Source organism: Corvus kubaryi, unplaced genomic scaffold (genome assembly GCF_017639235.1).
Source record: "Corvus kubaryi isolate FWS band 111438036 unplaced genomic scaffold, C.kubaryi_AGA036_p1.0 37396, whole genome shotgun sequence".
In the NCBI taxonomy this organism is placed as follows: domain Eukaryota; kingdom Metazoa; phylum Chordata; class Aves; order Passeriformes; family Corvidae; genus Corvus; species Corvus kubaryi.
The window spans coordinates 28,341,426-28,352,662 of NW_024581135.1; the positions used below are offsets into that span (position 1 = coordinate 28,341,426).

The 11,237-nt window shown below is 39.5% G+C and overlaps 1 protein-coding gene across 13 annotated transcripts in view; it reads left to right on the forward strand.

The window, feature by feature from the left end:
- The window catches only part of ANKRD44 (ankyrin repeat domain 44), a 132,105-nt gene extending 121,758 nt beyond the window's left edge, over positions 1–10,347 (forward strand). For 7 of the 13 annotated variants that reach the window (XM_042040396.1, XM_042040397.1, XM_042040400.1 and 4 more), the window contains 5 exons: positions 115–260; positions 1,108–1,190; positions 2,335–2,417; positions 3,477–3,568; positions 5,701–10,347. In XM_042040396.1, the coding sequence (XP_041896330.1) occupies positions 115–260; positions 1,108–1,190; positions 2,335–2,417; positions 3,477–3,568; positions 5,701–5,966 (670 nt within the window). In that variant the 3' untranslated portion in view covers positions 5,967–10,347. Of the gene's footprint in view, positions 1–114; positions 261–1,107; positions 1,191–2,334; positions 2,418–3,476; positions 3,569–3,822; positions 4,912–5,700 lie in introns of those variants that run through there. The other 6 variants (XM_042040404.1, XM_042040405.1, XM_042040409.1 and 3 more) reach the window with 4 other exon arrangements.
- The last annotated feature ends 890 nt before the right edge of the window (positions 10,348–11,237 follow it).

The following is an 11,237-nucleotide window of genomic DNA, read 5'->3' on the forward strand; positions in this document are numbered from 1 at the left end:
ATGGGGATAACTTGAAGTTTGACAGGAAAAAAAATAAAATGCACTTTGAGGTTTTTGGGGAGGTGGGAATATTGTCCCTCTTTGGCAAAAGCTCTGTGGGTGTTGCTCCCCCAGGACGCCCCTGCACGCCGCAGCCTTCGCCGACCACGTGGAGTGCCTGCAGCTGCTGCTGAGCCACAGCGCGCAGGTGAACGCCACAGACCACGCGGGCAGAACGCCGCTCATGATGGCAGCTCACAACGGGCACGTGGGCGCCGTCGGTGAGTGCAGCCCTGCCTCTGTCCCTCTGCTCTGCAGTTACTGCCCCACAGGGTAATCTCTGTTATCCTGGGAAAATGGAGGAAGGAAAAGAAATTATGTGGATAATAACTTTCTGTAAGAGGATAGCTTTTCATCCACTAAAAAATACTACTTCTTCTTCTCAGCAGTCTTGGTGAACATTTGCAGTAAATTTGAGTCTTATTTCCTCCTAAGAGCACACTGTAAAGAGCATAAAGGGAGTAGTAATTCTATTCTCCTGTTTACTTCCTTGATTTTTTGGAGCAGTAAAGCTGCATGTGTGAAAAAGATTATGTAACTTTTTCCTGTCCTATCTTATAGGAAGTCCCATTCTTGAAAAGGCAGCTGTCAGCAGCTGTTTTTTCCAGGCTAGACTATGTGCTACTGCCATACAGATTGGGGACCTATGGGCTTTGCACAATTCCCTTTTCTCTAGCTTCAACAGCACAGGCTGCATCCCAAGTTCTTTATATCCCCTTAGTCCTTTCAAAAGCAGGATTCACAGTTGTTCTCAGGCAGAGGTGATTCAGGCAAAATTTGCTGATCTGCAAATAGGGAAGTTCATAAATAAATTAAGATCAGTGTATGTCTGACAGTTTGGGGCACCACAAACAAGCTGTTGCTCCACATTTGTTTGCTGATTAACTGCACAAGATTAGTTTGTTCTCACTCACTAATTTAACTTCATGATTATAAAGCTTACATCATATAAATCCTTAATTGATTAGCATGTATGCATGTGTACATTGAAATAGTAATTTTTTCCTCTCTTTTGACATGTTCATCTGCCCATTCGGTTTGTTCATTGATTTCTACTCTATACCTCAGACTTTTTGGTGAACATTGCCAAGGCTGACCTGACATTAAAAGATAAGGAGTTGAATACATCTTTGCACTTGGCTAGCAGTAAAGTAAGTTGAAGACCTCTCTATGTTTTATTCTCATCAGTCTGTATGAATGTTTGTGTGTGTTTATGCTCCCAGGTTTTTTTCTGCAATGGAAATGTTGTGGTGAGGAAGGGGACATTGTTCCAAGCTTTTTCTCTAGTCTCTTTTAAAGTATTGTACATTGAGAAATAGGGATGGCTCCTATGACAGCTGAAACGTAAGTAAGTTACGCTAAGAGAAGTAAAGGAAACCCTTAAGGTTTTACCAGATAATCTCACTGTAAAACAGTTTAACAGGTTCAGTAACAAAGAAAAATAGAAGTATTTTTTATTATTCTACAATTTCTGTGGAAGGAGCCCAAAATTTTCCCGTAACAAAGCCGGAGTAAAACCAGAGGCATTGATTAGATGGGTGATGGTGTCTCTTCCTACCCCTTCTTCCTCTTAATTCCTTAATTTCTACTGCTATTTCTGCAAGAAAAAATGCCCACAGGATTCCCTCTCCTGGGCCTTTTCTTTTGCTCCTATCCACAGATTGGATTCCAGTGGGATCATATTACTCCAGTTTCTGCAGACACATGAGCCTTGCTGAATTCTCAAGGTCCTTCAGGCAGCTGTTCACCTGCCAGGACTGTAGGCTCAGCATCTGCAACTTGCTGTGCTGAAACAGGATCCAAAATAAGGCCTGGATCTGTATTATTCCCAAAATTCCATTGTTAGAGCCCTCTCACACTGGAAGGGGTTTTGTAGTAGGTCATTAATAATACAGAAAGGCATTTAAAGACCCAGAAGGTATGGTATTTGTTTCTGAGATGAACCCATTCTCTGTTACTGTGTAGTTCTGATAAATCATCCACTGAACGCTCTCTCAAGAGAAAACGCAGCATCCTCTGAAAGCTGAGGAAGTGAATTCATATTTAATGAATGCAGGGTTGAAAGACAGGTGAATGTCTACATTTCTAAATGTGCTAAAACATCCCAGCAGTGGTGGTTCACAAATGGTATTTTAAGGCTCCCATAGTTCACCTTCTACACAGTCTTACTGAGCAGTGTGTTTTGTATTTCAATTTGAGTTATTAAATTTCACTTTTATTATGTAACATTTCTTTTGACTCACTTTCAGACTCCTCAGCAAATTAAGACTATTGGTTTTTTTTCCCTGACTACAGGGTCATGAAAAATGTGCCTTGTTAATACTTGACAAGATACAAGAACAGAGCCTTATTAATGCAAAAAATAATGCATTGCAGACGTAAGTATAGCCTGATCCTCTCAAGTTCAGTTGATTTACCAGAATATTCCAGTTTAGCATTTCAAATTCATGTCTCAGATTATTTCATAGAACAGTAAAGTTAATTTCTGATTTTTTTGAATGCTTTCCCTTGAAAAAAACCCCAAATTGTGTTGCATTCTCACATTTAATTTTGATTCTGTTGATGCCATTTCTATGCATGATCTGGTGGAAAAATTATATGAGGTCATTTATTTGAAGACTATATCAAAATGTGTAAATATGTAAGTATACAGCTGGCATTTTCTAGCTTTTTGAGATTCTACTTAAATTTAAATAATTTTTTAGACTTACTTAGACTTAAGGTGGTACATACAGTTCTCAGAAGGCTTTTTAGGTGATATTTTATGTGCAACTCCTGTACATAGCATACATTATCAGCTGCAACTGTTTGTTGGCATGGGGGAATCCCACCATAGGAGATTCAACCAATCAATTCAGGTGGCGGATCACATAGAGCTTGCAGAAGAATTCATTCCATCTTAGCCCTTTTTTCCCCCCTTCCAATATGAAAAGGTTTTTCCTATCCTGCTAGCTGTCCCCAAACAGGAGCATTGGGTGTTGGGCCAGGAAAGGCGCAAACCAATGGTTATTTTTAATTTCCAGCTGCTCTGCAGTAACAGAGATTAGCAATTGAATATTCAAGGATAAAAAGGCAATACAGTGATATTGAATAGTCCGTAGCAGCCAGAATTAAGGACAGAACACAGGCATTTCTTCAGTCTTGGATTCATTTTCCTTTTAAATATCAACTGTGTGCTGCAAACAGTGCAAAAATGAGAACTTTTAAAAGAAAGTCTTTAGACTAGAAAGTATTAAGTATTTGTGTGCTTGCACATCTATTTTATAGACTATTATTTCAAAGCCTGCAATAATATGTAGTGTCTACAATATAATTCTAATGATCCAAGGAAGTAAAACATTCTCTTTCAGATGCTGGGTATGCTTTAAGCATTGCCTAACTTTGTTTAGAAAATCTGTTGTAAACTGAAGTTGAATGTAGTTGTTATGTTTTTGTAGACCTCTTCATATTGCTGCACGAAATGGCCTAAAGATGGTGGTTGAAGAGTTGCTGGCCAAAGGGGCCTGTGTCCTGGCAGTGGATGAAAATGGTAAGTAAATGATACTATTTGACAGTCTTCAGTAGGACACAACAGGTAATTTTACAACAGACCGAAGCAATAGAATTAAAAGGTGATGATAGACTTCATTGATGCTTTTATCCTTCCAAGAACAGACACTGAGTTGTGTGAGTACCTATTTAAAAAAATTAAAAAGATGCTATTCATTTTTCTTTAGTATAAAAATTTATTCTAAACATCACAGTGGTCCCTTTTACTGTTCATTTTGCATGTACTGTCAACAGCTAGTCTTTTTTAATGCCTGAGTGCAGTGGTAACTTGAATTTCCTAAACATGCAAGTGGCACCGGATAATTCTGACACCTTGCAGAAGAATTAAGGATTTTGCATTCAATCAGCGCATGTTTTAATGGGTAGGAAGAAAACCATCAACATATGTTTGAGTGTGTCCCAGCTCATTCTGAGATCAAACCTTGTGCTTGCCAATTATCTGATCTAATCCAAGATGCAATTAAATTACTGTTGCCTCGTAAAATACATAATTAGTTACTAAATTAAATAATTTTGCTTCACACTTCGATGAAGTCCTTCGCTAAAAATTACAAAGAACCATAGAGGGATATGATTCTACAATTACAGTTTTTAAAAATATCTTCCTGAAATAAGTTGGTCTTTCTTACAATACTAACTTAATGGCATTAATGTAACAATTTGGTACCTTCATCTTTCCATATCTGTAAAGTAATAATGCTACTACTTACCCATCGTTGCAAGACATTTGAGATCTATGGATGAAAAGAACTGAGTGGTATTTACTATAAACCAAATGCTACCTAGCTATACTTGCATGAATGAGTTCCATGAAAGTCATCTGACTCTAACCTCATTTTAGAGATAGGGGACAGAAAAATGAACCAGACTAGCTTCTAACCACAGATTTTATCCTTAAAATAGTACATACAAGTCCAGGTAACCTGTATGTAACAAATTGAAATTAAGTTTAAATAGTGTTTCTGGGAACAGCATGCACAGTTTAAAAGAGAGATGTTCAAGTAGAATCTTGGTGCATGTGCATATTAATATTCTAAAGAATATTAACACTTGGAACTCAGTGGAAGAGGAAATGCACTGACTGCAGTCAGTGCTTAAATATGGGTACTTTGCAACAAAATTGTATTCACTTTTGCCTACCAAATTCATCTGCGCTGCAGATCTTGGCTTACTCGAGGCAGTAGGTACCAGAAGTGGCCACTGCCTCACATCACTATTGCTGCAGTGCTTAAGATTTAACCATCTGTAAAAGAATTTTTCAGCTCTTAGCATAAAGGAGGATTTGTTGGAAAGTGCTAGAGTTCTGCACAGCAGCCTGTAAAATGTACAGACAGCAAGTATAATAAGCACACTGGCTTCCATGGCTCCTGTACGTGAAGAGCTGCTAAAGGGGCAGTGTTTGGACAGGAGCCAAGTGCAACTGCAGTGAAGACAAGCTTCTAGTAGCTTCCCAGTCCTTCGCTTGACTGACACTGGAGTCATATTAGCTCTGTATTTGAAGTGTGTCGTGCTTGCTGAATACAGCCATTATTCTTCTAACACAATGTACATTTGGGTAACTAAACATCCATGTAGTCATACCTGCTATCCATGTATCCCATGCACTGGTCTAATTCTTTTATAATTTAATTCCTAAATAAACTGCTTTCCAAGTTGAGTAGATACTCAACAACAAACTTTAAAATTGTTTGTTATTACATCAAAAGTTTTTAAAACTAGTATCTTTCATGTTTAATGAAAGTCGTCGTTCTCAGAATGAGGCTTGTTCATACGCACAGAAACCGATGCCAGTTTCTGTCGCTGTTGCTGTACTCCCCGTGTTCTGTATTGACCGTGCTGTCTGTGCTGTAGAACTGTTTAGCAAGTGCTTTGATTCCACTGGTGCAGTCTGTTTGCTGCCTGGTTTCACACAAGCAGTGCTTGTTGTGGTCCCGGTGACTGCAGTGCCCCCAGCCTGTATCTCCCAGCATGTCCCACGTGAGTGAGTAACACTTGCCTGGTATGTGTAACCCCCATACATCTCCCCACGGTGTCCCTAGAGATGTACTGAGGAATGCTGGGTGCCCTGGGTGCCCTCATACTAACCATTGCCTTGTCTGCGTTTGTGCCCAGGTCATACGCCAGCCCTGGCTTGTGCTCCTAACAAAGACGTGGCTGACTGCCTGGCACTCATTTTGGCTACCATGATGCCTTTTTCTCCCTCCAGCTCAGTGACGGCTTTCAACTTCACTTGTTTTAAAAAAGACAATTTGGGCAGGACACACCTCTGCGATGGCTCCACTATGGGTAGCATTAACTCTTACAATAAGCCCTTGAGTAACAACATAGGAACAGAGGATGGGTACAATGAAAATGATTCAGATTCTGAAACATTTTGACTCATTGGTATTTGAAAACTTTTTTCATTATTATTTCATTTCAGCTTTAATTTTTGTCTTTTTAAACAGCTTAAATCCCACAGTTATATTCTTAACTATTATTCTTGACAAGTAGGTATTGAAAGATTTGTAGTGTTGATGAGAATCAAGCCTTTAAATAACAAAATTAGAGGGATTTACTGGAACATGTTCCTATTAGAGTTCTGCAGCTTTTCAGTTTCCTGATGTTTTCTTTAGGCCCAAAGTGCCCCTGTGGAAAGTCTCTACCTCTTATTTTAAGTAGAAAAGAGAAAATGCCTTTTTTCTTTTTGACAGCACAAATAAACAGGGAACTGTTTGTAAAGAGTTCTTTCATGTTTTAGCTGCACCTTTAGTACACAATCCCATTTCCAACATAGCCTTCACAGATTTGAGCATCACCCCTTTCCTATGTTTGTCTGTTTCCTGCTTCCAGGGGCTCTGTGAATTAGATAATTTTTTTACACAAACCAAAGGTAAAGTTATAATCTTAAAACTGCCTGTATTACTTTTCTACAGGAAATGAAACCTTTTACATTCTGCCTGTATTAAGCACTTAAACAAACAGAAGGCACTTTTTACAGTTCTTAGTTGCAGTACACAATTAGAAAAATGTAGTTGTTAACTCTTAAGAACAAATTCTGCTCATCTCACCATATTTTCCCATGGACATCACTTCTATAAAATGGAAATCACTTGGCCCTTATTTTTTTTTCAATTCAGCACAAATGTGTATGGTTTATTTGCACTACAGAATTAGGGTCATTAGATGTTTCTGTCACCTGAGCCATTAATCATGCATCCAGTACCAGAAACAAAAAGGGGAGAGAGGGAGAAATCAGGTGTAGACAAAGGTGTACGTAAAAGTTTATAATGATTTGCCAACTTAAATGGCACTTTTTTCCTTTTCTGTGGTTAAATAACTTATTTTTACTGCAAACAGTATTGAATTTTAAAATACTTTTGCCAGTGTTTGGATTAACAGAGCAAAGGTAAAGCAGTGAAAGCATAACACCAAAAGTTGAAATACCAAACACCAGAAACATAGCAGTGTACCGTGCAGGGGACCAGAGATAGATGACAAAGCCTTTTGTCACCAGCTTTTAAAGCAGTGTCAACTTTGTGAATATGTTTACTCCTTCTGCCAAAGTTTCTAGGTCAAATGGACCCCGACCCTCCTCTGCAACAGATGTACAAAAGGAAGAATGAGACTTTGTAAACAAAAACAAAAAACACAAACAAAAAACTATCATGAACTAACCAGCCGTACCAAGAGGACCAAAATGCTTCAGTAATTAAATTGAAGACTTTGCTACTTTTATTTTTTTCTTCAAATGTGAGTGACATAATGAAGTAGTTTTTTCTAAATGATAAAAATATAAACTTTTGAGGTAATAGGAGTCTTGGGTGAATTTTACATTTTATGACACAGGTTTCAAGTTGACATTTTTAACTGATGATGTGTTGACTACAGGTGGGGTTTTTTTCCAGACTTAAGAATATGTTCATATACTTTTAATGTAAATGTGCTTCTATTTATTTGAAATGAAACAAATGCCCAGGAAAAATAACTATGGCTTGTTCTCCTAGTTAGCATTCACGCATACTGTTTGAAATGATGTGAAATGAAATGTGAATCTGGCAAGACTGAGGGCCTGAGGAGCAAAAGGAAGGGTGGATGCACTCTGGGAGAGATCCCATCTTGTGTGGAATGCAAAGGTTAGGTCTGCTGGCTGTGCTGGGAAAAAGCAGAAAGCAAAACACCTTCCTTTGTTTGAAAGGGATCCAGCCCCTTGCCAGACAGGTGAGAATACCCATGCAGCTGTGATGGAGAGGGGAGAGGAGGTGGTAGAGCATGGAGTCAGGTGTTCCTGTGATTCACACTCAGCTTGTCTCAGGCCTGTTCTGTGCTGGGAGGGTGAGATGAGCTTCCTCGGTGCTCGCTTTTGGCAGGGTAAAGGAAAAGCAAGAATTTTAATTTTACTTGCAGTTTTTAGCCCTGTTGCGCTGAATTGTTGAAAATCTATTGGTAGATTTCAGTTCTTTAATTGGGAAAAAATATTTATATATTAAGTTTATTTTGCCTTACTAAAATTGAATATTTTTTTCCTTGAACATTAAAAATTTTCCAAAGTTTACAACAAAAAAACCCCTCTTTTCTCTTAACTCTAGTTTCTACAGTAGAATGACAGAGAACCAAAACCCCTGGTTTTCTCCTCAGAAATAGCACCAAATAACATTTTAATTTATTTTTCTCAGCATTTTTGCTTTTAAGAATTGCAGAAAAGCAATAACCACCTTACTTAAAACACTGAAAATAAGAGTAGAGATCAATTTTTAAAATTTTCAGTGGTGGCTGTTCCAAAATGAATAGTAATCCCAGATTTTGGGGGTTTTTCATGTGGAATGATGACATTGAAAACAAACATATGGGAAATAGCTGCCACCTGTCTAACAGCAGAATCAGCATTTTAATCTTATTTTAAGCAGAAATGTAGGCAGGCTTCTTGGCAGGATTAGTTGTAAGTCTCACCCTGAAAGACAGAAAGTTACGCTATCCTACATTACAGTGCTTCATTAAGAGAAAACCAGCCCTCTTTATAAAGAGTTGTTATATTGTTTTAAGCAGCCATTTAAAAAGTTTCAGTATTTTTACCTGCTACCATACAGTTACCAAAACTTTTTCTATTTGCGATACTCGTAACGCTGGTAACTGTGTAGTGCAACAGCTGCTGCCTCTTAGTGCATCCCAGAAGCAGAGGTCATTTATTTCTGAGTCATGCTGGTCCTTCCAGGCACCAAATCTAACCTTTACCCTTGAAACCCTACATGCTGTCAGGATGCAGCATTCCAAAAAGCACAGGAACGTACGCTGTGCTTGCACCTCAAGGGCACTGCACAGGTCACATTTTGAGGGTGCTGGATTTAGGAGGAAAACTGCCATGAGCGAGACACTTGGAAGTGCTCGGCCTGTCCCACATCTCACGTGAGTTACCAGAATCCCTTTTTTGTATGCTAGCACATTAATCTGTAATTTATCACATGTAGAATTAAATGTTTAGGGCAGGTATTTAAGCATGGGAGTAATGTTACTCTTGTAAATAATCTCCTTGCCTTTCTGTGGACTTCTTACAAGAGTAATCATACAGAATTGTTGCACTTAACCCTGGATCCTGCAACTTACAGTACATGGACAACTTCTGTGTCAGCACCCAGCAGAAGGCACTTGGGGAGGGGCAGCTCCCTGCCCAGGTGTATTGGCAGGATCGTTTCATCCTGTATTTTAGCCACAGCTGCAGGTGGAATCCAGAGCAGGATGGGCTCCCAAGTCTCTCTCATAAATAGTTACAACCTCTGGACTGCCTGAAATTGCTGTGAAATAGCTCAGGGGATTTCTGTTCATCGCTACTAAAAGGGCACCATAAAATGTGTTTGGTACTTTTATGCAGTAAACAACTGCCAGGTTATTGAATTAGAACAAACACATGAAATGAATTGTTTATCCATTGTACTGTTGAGAAACTTGGTTATGTATTTGAGGATGATTTTAAAAAAAAATTGTGATTTTTATTCTTAGTCATGTAAGAAATATTAGAGTGCCTTTTTATATTTGTGTATAATGGAAATGTTTTGTGAAACTTGTCTTTTTTTTTTTTTTTGAGTGTTATGAAAGCAATATATTACCAGTAAATTTTCATTTCAGACCTTCTTTGAATGTATAAAGTGTTTCTTTTTCTTCTACCTGCATTGAAATGAAAATTAATATGCTAAATTTCTATAGGAATAATGTATAATTTTTGCAGTGCTGAAAATGCTTTCTTATTACACAAAAAGTAAACCTTAGGTCAGTGTTATAGGAAAGGGCGTTCTAAACTAGTGACAATCTCGAGTGTGTGTATAAAATGTAATTTTATGCATTTCTTATGCAGTGATCTACATATTAAAGCCAATATCTTATGTTTTGTAGGTTTTGTCTTATATTTTATGCTTTAGCATGTGCAATATATCTTTACAAACCATGGTGATATGCATCTGGTGCCAGTGTTATATTTTGCATAACATTTGTAATAAACGATATAAAACATTGTTTGATGGTTTCGGTGGGGTTTTGTCGGTATTGTTTGCTTTTGTAAATTGAAGTTTAAGGACTTGGGTAAATATGTCACATATGAAATGAGGAAAAAACTTAAATTCAGTGATTGACTTGGAATTCAACCTGAATCTTCTCAAGCACAGTTTAATAACTTTTTCAACTACTGAATGCTGTATTAATGTATTAAAGAACCCTAACTGTAAGCTACTATTGCAATGCATTCAGATGGTTATTTTTACAAATAAAAATGGTACCAATACTGTTGGAAAACTGAGTAAATTTTGTTTCTTTTGGGGGAGCCAGGGAGGCTTAAGTATTCAACAGTGAGGATAGAAATGCAACTGCATGTATAGCTATTTCGTACTTCCCTCATATGTAAATACCCCTTGCCTTAGCTGATTTTGCTGTTTCTGTAGATTCGGGGGAGGTGGGGGAACAAAATAAAACGCCACAGTAAGGGGTTTTTTTTTTCGGTTAGTTATTAAATATTTTACTATTTTCCCTGGTGAGCACCACCCGCACTGCTGGGTGTGCTCTGCAGTGGGCTGGGGCAGCAGTCCCACAGGGACTAAAATGCAGCAGAGAGCTTAAAGATAGTGATAGATATTAAGGTATTAAAGGTACCTGAATTAACGCAAACAAACAAAACACACAAAAAGAAAAAAAAAAACCACAAAAACCAAAAAAAAAAAACCAAACCAAAAAACCCAACACTAAACCAAACCACCAGCAGCGCTTTTTAGATAGTGAGTGCCAGTAGCTTTATGGCCGTTTATCACTGAACTGCTCCCCGCCAGGGCAGGGTCTGTAGGAGCACCTGCCTAGCGGGGTGCGCGGCTTTGTTCTCGGCAAGGTGCGCGACCCCGCGGTGCGGCCTGGTGGGGTCCGGCGGGGGTGAATGTGCCCCCGGGGCCCGCCGGAGCGCTGCGGGGCCGAGCGGCCGGGCTCCCTCACAGCCCCGGCTCCCTCACAGCCCGGGCTCCCTCACAGCCCCAGCGCGGCGCCCTCCCCATCATGGCGGACACGCCTCCCCCGCGAGCCGCGACATGGCGGGCGGGCCCCTCGGCCCAGCGGCCGCCCGACCTCCCCAATATGGCGGCCGCCCCCCGGCGCCGGCGGTGGCCGCCAGGTTGAGGCGGCCGCCCGCCCGCTCCGCCTCC